This window comes from Furipterus horrens, unplaced genomic scaffold, assembly GCF_987537825.1.
Source record: "Furipterus horrens unplaced genomic scaffold, mFurHor1.1.pri manual_scaffold_3, whole genome shotgun sequence".
NCBI classification, from domain to species: Eukaryota; Metazoa; Chordata; class Mammalia; order Chiroptera; family Furipteridae; genus Furipterus; species Furipterus horrens.
This window is the reverse complement of record NW_028327173.1, coordinates 44,144,430-44,160,633: the sequence shown is the minus strand read 5'-3', so window position 1 is coordinate 44,160,633 and position 16,204 is coordinate 44,144,430. Positions and strand designations below refer to the sequence as shown.

Below are 16,204 nucleotides of genomic sequence, written 5' to 3'. Positions count from 1 at the left end.
CAGTCCAGCCAAACTACTTATCACACTCCGGGAATCTCCTTGATTTGTAAAGAAACTACTCCATGCCCTATCTTCCTCACTGAACAATCTCTATACCCTCTCTGTCCTCTCAATAGCTGCTCATTCTCTGCCACAATACCACTCTCAAGTGGGTGATGCTCATTCTCTTGCTCTCTGGGCAATATTTTTCTAAACTCCCTTTTACAACTAAGCCATTACTCACTCCACTGCTCTTGTTTCAAAAGCTAATCTCTACTCTGACACTTCGCCTTTTAATGCCCACTCTACTCATACCCCATCACTCTTAACTCTTAGTAAATAGCTTCCCCCCTAAATTACAGAGACAAAAATCAAGGTCACTGGGCCCAAATTGCTTTGGATTCCTGCCCACAAGATACAAATAGTACCTGCACTTGTACTTTCCTTTCATTCCTGGCATCTGTCTCTGTGGAGGTGAACTTCCTCATATCAAACTATTAAAGGTTAATTTCTGGGTATGCAATATCCTCCTCTCCCTTTACATTCTTTAAGAACTATGCTTAATCACCCCCTTCCTAGAATCTACATATTCCTTGTCTTGATCTTTTCCAGAAAGACAAAGACAGATACACACACACATGCACACACACACTATCATCTATCTATCTATCTATCTATCTATCTATCTATTTATCTATTTATCTATCCAGTCATGCGTTCTATCTGCTTTTTTCATGATCAGGATTCTCAAACACTGGTCTGTTCTTATTATGTCCAATTAAAAACCTTTTGTTCAATTCTCAACCCACTACCCTCTCTAATAAAATTGTTCTGTGCTTACCAAGGGCCATATGGCCAAGCTGCATGAAAACTTTTCCAACTTATTTACCTTGCCCTCCCTGTAGCATGTGACCATAGTCTGCAATGATCCTTTTGTTAAAATGTTTTCTCCCCTTGGTTTCTATGTCAACCTCTGGTTCATCAATTTCTTTCTACCTTTTGTTCATTCCGTGTTACTATTTTCTTCCTCCATTCATGCTTTAATATTGCTGCTATGAAGGACTCCCATTTTGGTCCTATGCTCTTCTTATTACTTAACCTTCCTCTGGATGACTATTCAAATCCAGGAGTTTCACCTATGCTTGCGTGGTCTGGTTCCCAATTACCCATGTCAGGATAGATGTCAACATTCATCTTGAGAATAGTGGATCTAATTGACTCCCCTCTACTTTGCTGCCCTGTGACTACCTAAATCCTCAATATCCCTCAAACTTAACTCATTATTTTCCCTTCTATCCTGTTTATGCTCCTATAATCTTATATCAAAGAACTAAGTGCCCCACTACCCATTTGGTTTTCCATTCCAGAAACACAAGCCATCCTCAACTATTCCTTCTCACTTCCAACATATTATCAGCCACCAATTTCTATAGATTCTCTAACTCTTAAATCCATTCCCTCATTTGTCTTCAAGTACTTCTTGCTTGATTTGTTAAAATAAACTCTCAACCTCTCATTTTCTAAGCAAATACTCTATTTAATCCATTTTGCACACAACTCCAAGAATACAAAATTTTATATATGGTACAATTTTATGCATGTGAAATTCTCATAGTAAGTGCCTAATATAGTGGATTTTATTCTTATATTTTTCTCTATTTTCCAAATGTTCTACCATAATCATGCCTGTTTTATTAGAGAAGCTAAGAAAACTATTTTATAATGTAAAAGCAAAAAGGAAATGAAATCATACTATGCATCAGCAGTGTATCTAGAAGACAACATTGCAGTGTATGCCGAGGTCTTGGAAACAACTCGGGTCCTGGGGAGTTGGTATAAGGGCAGATCTTCTTGCTGCCTTCTCTGAGCGATAGCAGGGAGTTCAGCGAGCAAGCCAGGACCTTGAATATCACTTGGAATCATCATGCCTAAAGAGTAAACCAAAAAGAGTGAACACAAGATGCTCTTTCATCCTTCATTCACTTGACAAATAGTTATAAGCATCTACTATGGGCAAGCCCCTTCCAGGTAGAAGACTTATTTATATTAAACTAAATAAGTAAAATATTAAATATGTCAGATGGTGACAAGTACTATGGTGAAAAATGAAGCAAGGAAAGGGAAATAGGGATTGCTTAGTAGAAGAAAGTTACAATTTTGCATATGGCCTCACTGAAAAGTGGATGACATTTTAGCAAAATAAATATTTTATCAAAAATCCCCTTTATAATGGTATTCTAATCTTACACAAACTTTTCTTTATTAACCTAGGCTGTCTCAATTATAGGCACTTCAACATTTCACTGGTTAAAAAAAATAATAATTGTGCAGATAACAACCATGTAAAACCCTTACACTTTTAATGTTTCTAAATTCCAGAATTTTCTTACATTTGTTGCCTTGTTTAAATCTCACATCAAACTATGCGTTAGAGAGAATACATATTAGTAAATGTATTTTATAGATGGGGGAACTAATCTAAGGAATAGTGCAAGGAATTTTGCCAATTAGAATGTGCAGATTTACCTGACAAATCATCTTTGTCATTTTTCCATTTACTGCAAAAAAAGAAAAGGCAGAACTGTGCCCAGAGTCCTATGGTGCATGCTTAGAGACTTGCACCAGGCAGGCATAAATTCGTTCATCACTCTTAGGATATATCCCAGTATCCATTATAGCCAATCCATTATAAATTTCCAGCCAATCTTTCTTTTTCTTGTTATACAAATAAGATGGCTTGTGCATTAAATGCCTCCCTTGAATACATATGTTTATAATATATTTTGGAAATCTCCCTTATCAGAAAGTTAGAAATTATTTCTGACTAAGAGATACACTCTTCTAAACCTTTTCCTATAAACATCACCTAAACTTTCTAGAAAACTCACTATTACTTCTGCTTTTTATCTTGTCTAGAAACTTTGGAATTGGGATCTAATCAGTTGATAATGCAACAGAATATCTGATGAGGGTGTGACAATAAGTGTAATGCTTAGGTGGTGTGAAAGGGAGTCTCAGTTGTCTTTCCTGCACCCCCATGCACCCTCCATCCCATCCACTGGGGCTTAGATTCCTACAAAGCAGTCATATGTGTATCACTGTCCCACTGTTCCAGCTCTGCCTACATCTGCCTCCTCCCCACTGGGGACAGACCAGGTGTGGGATCAAGATTCTGGGAGGAATTGCCTAAATCCAGAGTCTTAAGAATAGAGAAACAGCTCTATTTGCTGAGCTATTTCCCATCCAGCTATGCTAGAAAAAGCAGCCTGTTAAATTATAGCATTGGGTTTCACAGGTTGCTGCCGTTTGTTTAAAACTCTGCATTACCTGCTCCAAAGAATGCCCATGCCCTCTGCCCCACCCCTCCCCATGGACCGTTGGTGGTGCCTAGACACACATTTTCATCCCTCACAGTGCTTGACACAGTTGCACTTTACAGAGCTGGTCACCAAGTGCCCCACAGTACCCAGGAGCCCATGAAACAAATCAAGTCCCTTAGGGCCTGCGCAGTTGTCAGGTAATGGCCGTAATAGGAGCACAAAGGTTAGAAAAACAGGGAACTTAAAAAAATGTACTGGGCAAATGGAAGTTAATGCTCACAGGAGAGGAATGGGGAAAATTTTCAAAAGGCTTATATGTGGCAGGGGGGGTACAAGAATACATGGTCAACAAGATAAAGGCAATGATAATCCAAGTAGGAGGAAATTGGGTACTGTGCAGCTTAGCAAGTGGAAAAAGGGGGGGATTGATATGTTGTTAAATAACCATATGTGAGCAGCATGTCACTTTCTAATTCAATAACTACTTCTTGAGCACCTATTATGGTAAGCCTTGCCCTCCAGGAGCTTGGTTTATAGGATGTATGCCCGACCCTTGGGTGCAATGACAGAAATCCATCCAGGGTTCACTGGAGGCACAGTTCCAGCAGGGGCAGTCACAGATTAGCGAAAAGAACTATTTTCTCTCTGAAATCTTGTAACACTAACTGTACTGCTGATTTAAAATTTATCTTGTATGCTTTATATTATTAGTTATACTAATTTGTAGTTTGCTGTCACAGCGCATGAAGAGTATAGGCTCTTGGGGGATATATACTTTTGGATAAAGTACAAGTAAAGAGTCAAGAATAGCCCTTTACATGTAGGTTCTCCAAAATGATTTTTAAATTAATTGTTCAAAGATAAATCTAAAACTGTCTGTTACTAATAAAGTGACCAAAGAGCTACGATTTGAAAGGGCTTTAGAGAACACTTAGCCCAAATCCTTCGTTTTGCAGTTAAAGAAATGGAGGGGCTTGGAGAAGCCTGAAGGCCTTCTGGGTAGCTCAGCAGTTTAACTGCTCAGTACTGAGGGTCCCGGGAGTGAAACAGTCTGCCATATGCTGGATAGGGCTCTCGAGAGAAAAAATGAAATTTGGAGTAGCATTAACTCAATATGTATGCCCCTGCAATCTGTATTGACTCGGCATCAGTAATTTCTTAGCCTACCCGTGGTTAGCACGAATTCAAACACTCATGCTTGCCACCTAGTATTGTGGAGACTCTCAAATTTTTTTTTCTAAAAGCATGTGGTTATGAATGTTTTTCCAATGAGGACAGATCTAAGATAGTTTCATTTCTAAAGCTATAATATCTGAAAGTAAATAATTTCCAGGGCCTTGCAAATATTAGATTAAGGCAGTGTAGTGGGTTGAATGGTGAACCCCCTAAAAGATGTATCCATGCCACTGGGCCTATGAATGTGACCTCATTTGGGGGGAAAGGTCTTTGCAGATGTAATTAAGTATCTTGAGATGAGACCATCCTGGATTACTCAAGTGGAACCTAAATCCAATGATAGATGTACTTATAAGGGACAAAAGAAGAGAAGACATGGGTAGGAAGAAGTGAAGGTCATGAGAAGCCAGAAGCAAAAGACAGAGTGATGCAACGACAAGCCAAAAACTTCTGGAGCCGCCAGAAGCTGGAACAGGCAAAGAGCAGATTCTTCCGTATATCCTTCAGAACGTACACACACCTTGATTTAGGACTTCTGGCCTCCAAAACACAGAGATAATTCATTTCTACTGTGTTAAGCCAATAAGTTTGTGACAATTTGTTCCAAGAGCCCTAGGAAACTCATGTAGGCAGCAGAAGGCAGTGGCACTAACGGGAGTCACCTGGGTAATTCATGGAGCAGGTGTTGTGCGGGAACTGGATTCCGCCATAAAGAGACTATTTCTTTCCCCATGTTCTCCCCAACTCCACTGCCCCGCCCCACAAATACCCACTCCATTTATCTTGTCTGTTCCTTTCAATCCTGATGGCATAAAGCATAAATAGGTCCAAATCAGGGGCAATTTTGCCACCCAAGGGACATTAGGCAGGTCTAGAAACATTTTGATTTTGATCATGACTGGGGTGGGAGTACCACTGGCATCTAGTATCTGGGGTTAGGAGGCAGGGAAGCTGCTAAATAAACATCCTATAATGTACGGTTCAACCCTCCAACCAAAAATTTGGGGGGCCACAATAATACCACGATTGCTTTAAAATACCAGTGGTAATCATATATACAGAATTTATTAATTCATATATTTATTCATTAGTGCTGTAAAACTTTAAGCATTTAATAATCAGAGGACTACAGAAATGTGGCAAATTTTTAAACAAACAGTATCCTTGAAGACTTTTGGTGAAAAAATTCGCATTTTTTTCCCTAGTCACAATTAGTTATACATCATGAAAGATTAGACAGACTCATCTAATTTTAGATATTCAAGATTAACTGTTGACCCACAGGGAATTGACCATTGTTATCATCTTATAGATACCTTTAGTCTTTACCATTAAGAACTCTATTCTTTGGATTTTACTTAATAGAACGCTGAATTCATATAAAACTGTTATATAATTTCGAATAGTTCTTTCTCTCCCCTTACAACATATTACCATACGACACAGCAACTGCCCACAGAGAAAGACTTTTCCTGTAACTAGAGTCATAGCAGGTGAAGGACGGCATAAATCCCAAACAATGGCTCTATAAATCCCAGTGCTGTGAAAGAATTTAACAGTCTCACCTAGGGATCCCAATATTATAACGACACTTGATATTTCAGTGTTGAATGAAAAAAATTATTTTTAAAGTCAATTTTTCAAAATTATATAAGAATCAATATTGGGGGAGAGGCAGGGAGAGGCACAATACTTTCAGGATTCTTTAATGGAAACTAAGTTATTAATGCACCAAAATTGACTGTAATATATGGCTATTAAAATGTTTCATAAATGTTTAAAATATGCCTCTCTTTATTAATATTTAACAACCCCATTCAATGAGCTAACAGTATCACTTAATAGCATCAGAGATTTTAATATATATTAGTAGAGACTTATTTCAGATTCAGCCTGAGGTACAAGTTTTAGTTTTAATCCATACTGATAATAAAGAGCAAAATGAGGCAGAGGAAATGCAGCCTTCTCAAAAAACAGAATCTGAAAGTTCTAAGTTGAAACATGAACCATGTTATTCTTCCAGATATTTTGAAGTAGATTAATTAATAAGCCGATTTAAATTTGAAACACCATATGAATGAAAATGTGATAGTAAAATTTACCACATATAAAAATAAAGCTGAAAGATTGCAAAATAATGTAAGTTGTGTGATGAGAAACAAAAACCACAGACCTAACTCCATACTGCTTTTTGTTAATGAATTAAGATTTTCCAGATCATCAAATCTGCCTTCTTCACTCTTTCCTTCAGTTGAGGATATGGATGGTAGGGAATCGATGCCAAAATTTTCTTTCATCTTGAGAGGAAGAAAAACAGAAATGCATTAGTACTTTATAATAAAATGTGGAACATTATAATGTTTAAACAGACAATGATGACAGTGGAAAACTGGCTCTGAAAACAGGCCTTCTCAAGTAACAGTTTATACTGTAGTAAGCAGTGACAACAGTGGTAACTTAATATCTGCAAGTGTACAGGCTAGTAAAACTTGTCTTTCCAAACACTGGATTTTTTTAACGAATTTGTTTTCTTAAACATGAATAAGTAGATTATAAATAAACATTCACCAAGGCAGAGGAATAAAAGACCTATGGAGTCAAGTAAAGTCAAAGGTTGACACACTATCTGCTGATCCTGCTGGATCACCACTTAAATAGCTGATCCCAAAATACCTGATGAATTGTCATAGCTATACCCTCCCGAGCACTTTTATCTGCATGGTGAACACTCAGTTACCCAAACCTAAAACCCCAAATAAGCGCAGTCAACAACTTATTACACTTTCCTCTTGTCCTCATTTTACAAATGTCTTTTATGGTTTTCCAAAGTTATAATCCTCCAGAAGGTACAATTTTTACTGACGTATTTTATTGTGATATTTTAAAAAACTTTTCTAAGCATAAAATTAAATGACAACATTATGGCTGCCACAGGGATATGCCTTGACTCAATTATGGTGAATAACAACACTATGTTATTCCCTACTGCTGGAAGTTTAGATTGTTCAAAACAAAAATATGAGTTATACCTTTTGTAATAGTCCATTTTATAAGTTATATTGGTCAGACTTCAATAGTGAGGGAAGAACTTCTCATAAACTGATGTACCAAATACTGCTAGATTTTTCCAGATTATAAATATAGCTAAGTATATAATTATATCGGATACCTAATGGAGCCTACAGAACATGTACTTGAACTCAAATGTTAAGTAGAGGTAAAAAGAAGCTACGACTACTTAGCTGCCTAGAATAAAACAAGCAATCATTTCTTAGAAAAGGAAATAAGGAGAAGATAGTAGGCACTGAGTACTTAAAAAGAAGAAATTTCATAGTAATTTTTAAAAATGTTAATGGAAATAAAGTGACAGAGGAATAAGAAAATAGATACCTGAATGAGAGGTTAGATCTTTAGAAAAATGAATTCAGTCATTTTTTTTTTCTAAATAGAGAAGGAAATAAGGGTATGTAATTATTCTCAGGTAAATAAACTTCAGGTTAAAAAAAAATCGGATCTTTTAAAAATGGGCAAATGACTTGAACAGATATTTCTCCAAAGAAAATATGAAGCTAGCCTACAAGCACATGAAAATTTGCTCAACAGAACTAATAATTAAGGAAATGTAAATTGAAACTACAATGAGATACCACTTCACATCTATTTAAAGAAAGAAAATAACTAGAAAATATATGTTGGTGAGCATGTGGAAAAATTGGAAAACTTGTGCATTGCTGGTGCCAATGTGAAGTGGTTCAGCTGCTGTGTAAACAGTATGATGGTTCCTCAAAGAATTAACAGAATTACCATATGACCTAACAATTTCACTTCTGGCATATATCCCACAAATGTGGTTATTTGAACAAATATTTGTATACTAATGTTCATAGCAGCATTATTCATAATAGCCAAAGATAGAAACAATCTAGATGTCCATCAATTGATGAATGGGTAAACAAAATGCAGTATATAAAAACAACAGAATATTAATCAGCCTTAAAAAGAGAGCAGTTCTGACACAGGCTTCAACATGGATAAACATTGAAGACATCACACTATGCAAAATAAGCTAGACACAAAAGTATAAATATTGTATGAGTCCACTTCTATGAGGTACCTAGAGCAGTCAAATTCTTAGAGACAGAAAGTAAAAGTTTGGTTCGTTCCCAGAGAGTGAAGGAAGGGGAAAATGAGCAGCTATTGTTTAGTGTGTACTGAGTTTCAATTTGAGAAAATAGAAGAAGTTCTGGAGATGAATGGTGGGTTATCAGCTGGGAGGGGGAAAGGGGAGAATGGGGTGCAGGGATTAAGAAACATAATTGGTAGAAACAACATAGACAGGGGAAAGTTAAGAATAGCATGGGAAGTGAGGAAGCCAAGAACTTACATTCACAACCCATGGACATGAACTAAGGGGCAGAATTTCTGGAGGGAAGGGGTGGTACCAGGTGGAGGGGGGCAAAGGGGGAAAAACTGGGACAACTGTAATAGCATAATCAATAAAATATACTTAAAAAAAACAAATATTAATGTATTCCAAACAATGTAGATGGTAATGAAGATGGTATGTGGGAAAGCCGTATTAAAAACTCAAAAAGTGATACCAGTGATAATGTAGATACTGACATAAAATATACCTCAAAAGAATTTTAATAGAATTATATCATTAAATGTGAGAATAGGCAAAAAATTAACATTTTACATAAATGTTTAATTAAAAATATTATGAATATATGTTTGACTATTTCATCTATATCCCTAAATGTACAGTAAAATGGACCTATACTTCAGGTGGCCTTCTATTTGGATAAATGGGAAATTTTCTTTTTATAGAAGAAAGCCACACCAAGGGAGTATTTATAAATATTCACTAATCTGTGATTAGAATTTGCTCCATGTAACTGAATATTCTGTTTGGGGTCAAGCACTTACAGACACAGGAGTGGGACTGGCAAAGACAGAAAGCACCAATGTCAACAGCAACACAACGGATCATTCTGTATCACCTATTCCCATATCACGGTATAATTCACACACTCCCGAAACATCTGTTCTCTGGTAGACTGCCCAGAGTCCTCTATTATGAGGAATCCTCTGGAGTTCCATAAATACATCTAGCAAGTACAGTGCCTTGCATAGCAGAAGGTCCCACAAGCACTGGCAGAAGGGAAAAGGGGAGGAGAGGTCTACGAGAGGCAAAGAAAAAACCCAGCTCCATCTGCCCTGTGAGAGCAAATGAAAACACACTTTGCACATCACTGCAGGAAAGTTGTTAACCTCAGTGAGGGGAACACCAGACTGCCCCTGAACATGCTTTTGTACAATAAGTTTCTTTCCATTTGCCTGGAATTTCATTGGGGCAGGAAATAAACAAACAAAAATAAAACATTAAAAAGTGTCCCTAATGAAAGATTCCAATTGGTGACCAGTTAACTCTAATTTTACAAGAAATAGGTTGTTGGCGATTTATTAGCAAGGGCAAACCTATGAAAATATAATGCTTTTCTGTCAAGTTGTAAATAGGCAGTATTATAAATGTAAATATAACTTTCTACAGTTCAATGACTTTCTATTTAGTATCATATATTATAAAGAGAGCACTGTGGATAAGGAAGATATAAACAACACTAATTTGCCTTGATTTTCTCAACAAATTCACTGTGTGAGAAATATAGAGATGTATCTCCCCGAGGAAATTTAAAAAAAAAAAAAAAGTCGCAAATGGCAAGAGGACTCTTTCTTGAAGTGGGTAATTAGGAGAAAATCATCACTAAAAAGGCAAAGCAAAATAATAATAATAATAATAATAATAATAATAATAAAAACACTATAAAGCAAGGCAACTGGAGCTTATTGACTACAACTAAAAGTTGTGTAATACAGAAAAGAGTTTTACTTACAGCAACAAACTATGGTACATCTTAGGAAAAAATGATTCATTATTAAATGATCCATTGAATTCAGTGTTTTTCAAAGTTACATGACTTAGGAACTGGGATAGGAAGGGGAAGAGACAGGGAAGGTGTGGAAGATCCATGTAAAATATCGCTTACCATGTTTTCAGTGTCATAGCCATACTGCTGTGTCTCCTGGGAATACATACTCATCATGGATCTTGCTTCTTGAGCCTCAGGTGGTTCATTGTCATGTAACCACTGGGTGCCAAAGTGAAGTTCCTTCCTGAGTGGAACAGGAGTGGCCTCTTGAATGTGTGAGGAGGGATACAAATCCATGGACTGAAGGCAATCTTGATATAGTTCATATTCTTCATCAACAAGCATTTCTCTTTCTTCACCCATTTCCTGCAACCCAGGAGTCAGAAATTCCTGCATTTCCCAGGCCTCCCTGGTGTTGTCTATCTCTTTTTGTTGGGAGTGGAAAGACTTTCCCAAATTTAGAAGTGGTTCATCCACAAGTTCTTCATTAAAATAAGGTTCATCTCTAAATTGCTGTAAAAAAAAAAAAGTTGCAAAAAGTTTTAAACTACACCTGTCTTATTAAAGCTGGAAAAGTAACCCCTGCTATAGCTGCAATGACTTTCTCACATGCCAATGCATGGTTAACGTGATTACAATGGGGAGAAATACAAGCTCACTACCACACAACCCTCAGCCCAGGAGAGAGAAGCAATAAAATCAGAGGCAGAAATCTGCCCTTGGCAAGGTGAAAAACTATTCTAAAAGGTTCGTTATACATTAACCACCTGAAAATTCTCAGTCGAAATAAGAATTTTGTTTAACTGCTACACTGAACATTTAACTCATGGATCTCATATAAAAAGTAGTACAGAAATACAGATACGCTTCATATTATTACTTACTAAAGCAAAGATTTAAAAGGTCAGGATTGTCAAGCTTATGTAACTCAGAAAAATTATGGCTATCTGAATGTTCAAGAAACATTCTACATAAACTGAAGGTATAGGAGTATGTCTCAATTTATTTGAGCATAACTCTGATAATATACCATAAGTAGAAACAGATTTTTTTCATCTGCATTGAAAATATATGACAAAAAGGAAGACAGTATGCTTTTAAATTAATTGTTATTTTACTAATCAGAACAATGACCACATACAACGGAAGCTAAATAGTCATAGATGCACAAGAACATTGTTCAGTTCCTAGGTAACGCTCGAGATTGTATGGATCTGTTGAGCCTCTGACCTAACTCAGGGACATCAGGGTCCTGATCGCAATGACCCAATTCCTACTAAGGGATCAATGACAGTTCCTATATTAAGTTCTATTTATTAAGTATTACTAAGTGTAAATTCCTAAAATGAATCTACTCTTTCCCACTGTTTTCTCACTTGCAGCTAAACATTGTTGTAGTGAAACTTTTAAAGTAATGCAGTATCCCAAATACTACAACCAAGTTATTTTTTTAAAGTTGCATTTAGAGGGTCTATTTGAACGTCATATGGTTATGAAATTTTAATCAAAAAAGCCTGCACTAAAAAAATATAATGGATTACACATCAGCCTGAGACACTGTCAACAAATTATGTAAAGAATATAAAAAGATGGTTGTTATCCAAGTAAAGCAACACCACAATCTAACTGCAAAGAGCAAAATAAGCATAGTTCATTTTTTAAATAAAAACAGAAAAGCTTTAAAATACACTTTCCAAAACTGAAGCAAAAAGTAGGGTTGCACTAAATAACTTTTCTTTAGAAAGTATTTAATAAGAAGTTCTTTTGTACAGCTGTTTTCTACAAAATTTTAAATATAGGTCTATTTTCAAAAAGAGGTTCTTCTCACTATTTTAAGAATATATAGTATTAAAGAGAGTATGTTTATTCTTTGAAAATGCCTCACACTGGCCTATGTCATTCATGGAGGCAATGTGATACAAGAGTAAAGATTTCAGTTTAAAAACAAAGATTGAGAGGGGATTATGAAATTTTATCTATTTAGCTAAAGTAGTAGGGACAAGCTTTTGTCTTATTTATAGAAATGTTAGCTCACAGCAAACAATTCAAATGGGAAATAAATTTACTAAATACCTTGGGTGCTTCAAGTATTAAAGATGAATTTATATCATGAATTGTTCCTGAAATTTCAGTCTTGTCTTCATTAGTGTTTGAATGTAAAATATAATGGCTTTCTTCCTCTTTACCATCTTCCTGAAAATAGAAGCATTTTTATTTTATTTTTTACTTTATTGCACAACCAGAGAAATGTTTTTGCCAATCATGAAGCTATTATATATACTGAAGTATAACTGATACATAACATTATATTAGCTTTAGGCATATAAATAATGATTTATATATATGTGTATATGTATATTTGGTTATCATTTCACTACAGCAACTTTTGAATATACAATACAGTATTGCTAGCTGTAGCCACCACGCCTTCCATTACACCCTCAGGGCTTATTTGACCACCTTCACTCCCACTCCTCTGGAAACCACAGAAACACTTTTAATAAATAAAATACCTTAGTTTCAAACTTCCTTCAGATTAATTCTTATTTTTCCATTAAGTGCAGTGCACAACAATTTATGCACATTGTTTTATTAGAACAAACTTTTCTTTAATAATTAAAAAGAAAGCCATATTCAGGTCAAAGCTTCTCAGACTTTTTATTTTTTAAAAATATTACTTGAAGAAAAAAAAATCTCCTCCCCAGGAAGAAATGGACCTTATAATTAAGAAATGTATAAGTATATACAAGGTGATATTCAAAAAAAAAACAATGATAAGAGTGTAGTCACTCTCCAACAGAAGAGGTACCTCCAGTGTGGTGCTTATCAGCTCAATGTCAGTCCCAGGTAATAACATAGCTACTGTTTATCAAGTCAAAGCTACATATGACAATCCATGCTAAATACTTTTATATGCCTTATCTCAGCATAATCCTTACAACAATCCTATAAGGTCAGAATTTTATATTGTATATTTATCTAAAAACAACAGCAAACATATATATCTCATTGGTTTAGGTTTAAGCACTTTAAATAATTCAATTCATTTAATGAATATATACTCTAAAAGTACATTCTCTTATTAACCCCATTTTACAAATGAGTAAAAAGGACACAGTAATTTGCCCTAAGTTTCATAACTAGTCAGTTATACACCGAGAATTTGAACCCTGGCTGTGTGGTTCTAGAGCCTGTCACCGCAACTACCATGCCAGGCAATCCCCATCTTATAGATAAGGAAATGGAAGCTAGTGAGGTTAAGTAAATGATCCAAGGACACGTGGCTTTGCAAATCACAGAACTAAGCAAAGACCCACAGCTGGCTGGCTCAAGAACTCTGTTGCCAGCTCTATGTTGTTAATTCTGAAGATACAATGCAGTTTTTAAAGTCAGTTCATTCATTTTTTGGGGTCTGGTCCATCTGAGGTGAATTTGTAGAAAAGAGAAGGGAAGTCACGTTTGTGGTTAACATGAAAATTATTTTATTGATAACATATACCTATATATGACTATGATACAAGATTATATAATATCTACAAATATATAGACAAAACGTATCTATATGATACGAGACTTCAAAAAAATCATTCTCTTCCTGTTATATATCCATAGCTTTCTGCCCCAACCTGACCTCGGGTCTTTTTATTCAGACTCTATCCCCACTTCTACTGAGGAATGAGTAAAGGCTCAATAAACATGAGGTGATTAGGTAAGTGGCCACCAGTTGAACCATGAGAGAAAGGGACAGAGGCCTCAGAGGAGATCCATGCAACACAGTTCACAGCTCACAAGCAGGCAGTTTTGCTAAAAGGACCCAGATGTTTAAAAAATAAGAATTACTTAGTGGTAATTCCACTAAGAATTTCTGAAGTCTTGAAACTGACCTTTCTCCCAGTCCCAAGTATCCTGACAGCCTTCTGGTCACTGAGGGAAGCCTGGACAAAGGTCCATCTCACAATTATTATGTTCTAAACCCTCTAAAGGAGAGGCTCTGAGGTCCTGAGGTTTCTGCAGCTCTACCCCTGCCAGAAATAGCACAGGAATCCCCACCCAGTTGGTACTAAGTTCCATTTTTTATACTGCTTGAAACACTTCCTAAAACTGCTTCCAAGTAAAGTCATGCTGTTTAAGTCTTATAGGCCATAAATAGTTTGTGATTTCCTCTAGCAGGCCAATAATTAGGCAAATAATCATCAGGGAAAATACAGACAAAGTTCCTGCTACAATCCAAAATACCAAGAAGATGGGGTCACTGTAAGAATATCAAGATTTCCCTTTCTTAATTTGTTCAAAAATCAAACTGGGCATCTCATTGTATATATTAGCTATGGCAACACCCACATACCAAATATACAGTATGAAGTCAAGAACTTGACTTAGCTATGTGCTATATCCCATTTTGAAACATTTAAAGCATCTGATAGGTGTAATATACAGACATCTTTATGTGTAATACATGAAGAATAAAAAGTAATCCATGAAGGTCATATTGAGGTTCCCCAATGCAAAAAAATAGGTAATGCAGGAATCTATCTATGTTGTACATATAATAAGAACATATCTATCTATACGAACCCTTGTAGTATGTTAATAGATTTCATAAAATAAAAGAATTTTAGAATTAATGAAGATCTTAGGAGTTTTCTAGTCTTGTTCATTCAGTCCTTTCAGAAATGGAAAAATAGGCTCAGAGAAGAAAAGTGATGTACCCTATGATCAAATTACGAGGAAGATGTTTCTCAAAGTATAAAATTCTGCATTAGGTGACTCATTGAAGAGGCAGGTTCTTAAAGAGCACATCAGAATTCTCAAGTCAGAATCTCTGAGAGTAAAACTGGGAAACTGCATTTTAACCATCTCCCAGGTGGTTCTTAGGTATCTCACGTATCTTTGAGCTTGAAGCCCTCTGCGCTAACTCATAGCAAAATTAGAAACACAGTCTATATTTCTTGAAATCCAGTCCAGACCTCTATTATACCCATGCTGTTTGAGACATGTTGCATGCAAACTGTCTTAGTGATAACAAATTAAAACAGGATATATAGCATCGTGGCTAAGCGCACAGTGTCTGAAGCCGCTCTGCTGAGTTTATATTCCAACTCTGCCCCTTACTAGTTACATTACTTTGGGTAAGTCACTCAACTCTCTGCATCTCGATAGACTCATCTGCGATAAGGGTAATAAGAGAACTACCACCTAAAGTTCTGTGAGGATTAAATTAGTTAATTTGTGTTAAGGGCTTAAAATACTAACATACAGGAAGGACTTATAATATTTTAATGCTGGTTGAAAATTATCATCAAGTTTTTTGTTTTGTTTAGTTTTTTAATTGGGGAACCTCAACAGCACTATAACTGTAAAGTAGCCTTCAGTCATAAACAGTAATCTGACCTAGTCCATGAGATTAAGCAATAAAATGACTTTAAGATGGCTGGGCCATACAGAAGTTTAGATGGTAAGGTTAAAAGGCACTTTGATCGTTAGAAAAGCATATTAAAATCTCATTGCTACACGGTTAAAATGATATGGTTAACTGAATTTCAACTTATTCTGCCATCTCAACATCATTCCCAAATGAAAGCTAAAATGCATAAATGGACTTATTTAAATTTACATCATAATTAATGTGACAAGGCCGTAAAACAGGAATTTTCAACCTTTTTTATCTCATGGCACACACACACTAATAACTAAAATTCTGCAGTACACTAAAAAATTAATTTTTTTGTCGCTCTGAAAAAAAAAAGGTTTAATTTTGATTCATTCACACCTGACAGTTATTGTTGTATTGGCTGC

At 35.8% G+C, this 16,204-nt stretch overlaps 1 protein-coding gene across 1 annotated transcript in view; it reads right to left on the bottom strand.

The window, feature by feature from the left end:
• The window catches only part of PATJ (PATJ crumbs cell polarity complex component), a 319,938-nt gene that overhangs the window by 210,065 nt on the left and 93,669 nt on the right, over nucleotides 1-16,204 (bottom strand). The window contains exons 19-22 of the mRNA XM_090269550.1: nucleotides 12,482-12,601; nucleotides 10,526-10,921; nucleotides 6,649-6,772; nucleotides 1,733-1,907 (exon numbers count right to left, since the gene is read on the bottom strand). Of these exons, the coding sequence (XP_090125676.1) occupies nucleotides 1,733-1,907; nucleotides 6,649-6,772; nucleotides 10,526-10,921; nucleotides 12,482-12,601 (815 nt within the window). The remainder of the gene's footprint in view (nucleotides 1-1,732; nucleotides 1,908-6,648; nucleotides 6,773-10,525; nucleotides 10,922-12,481; nucleotides 12,602-16,204) is intronic.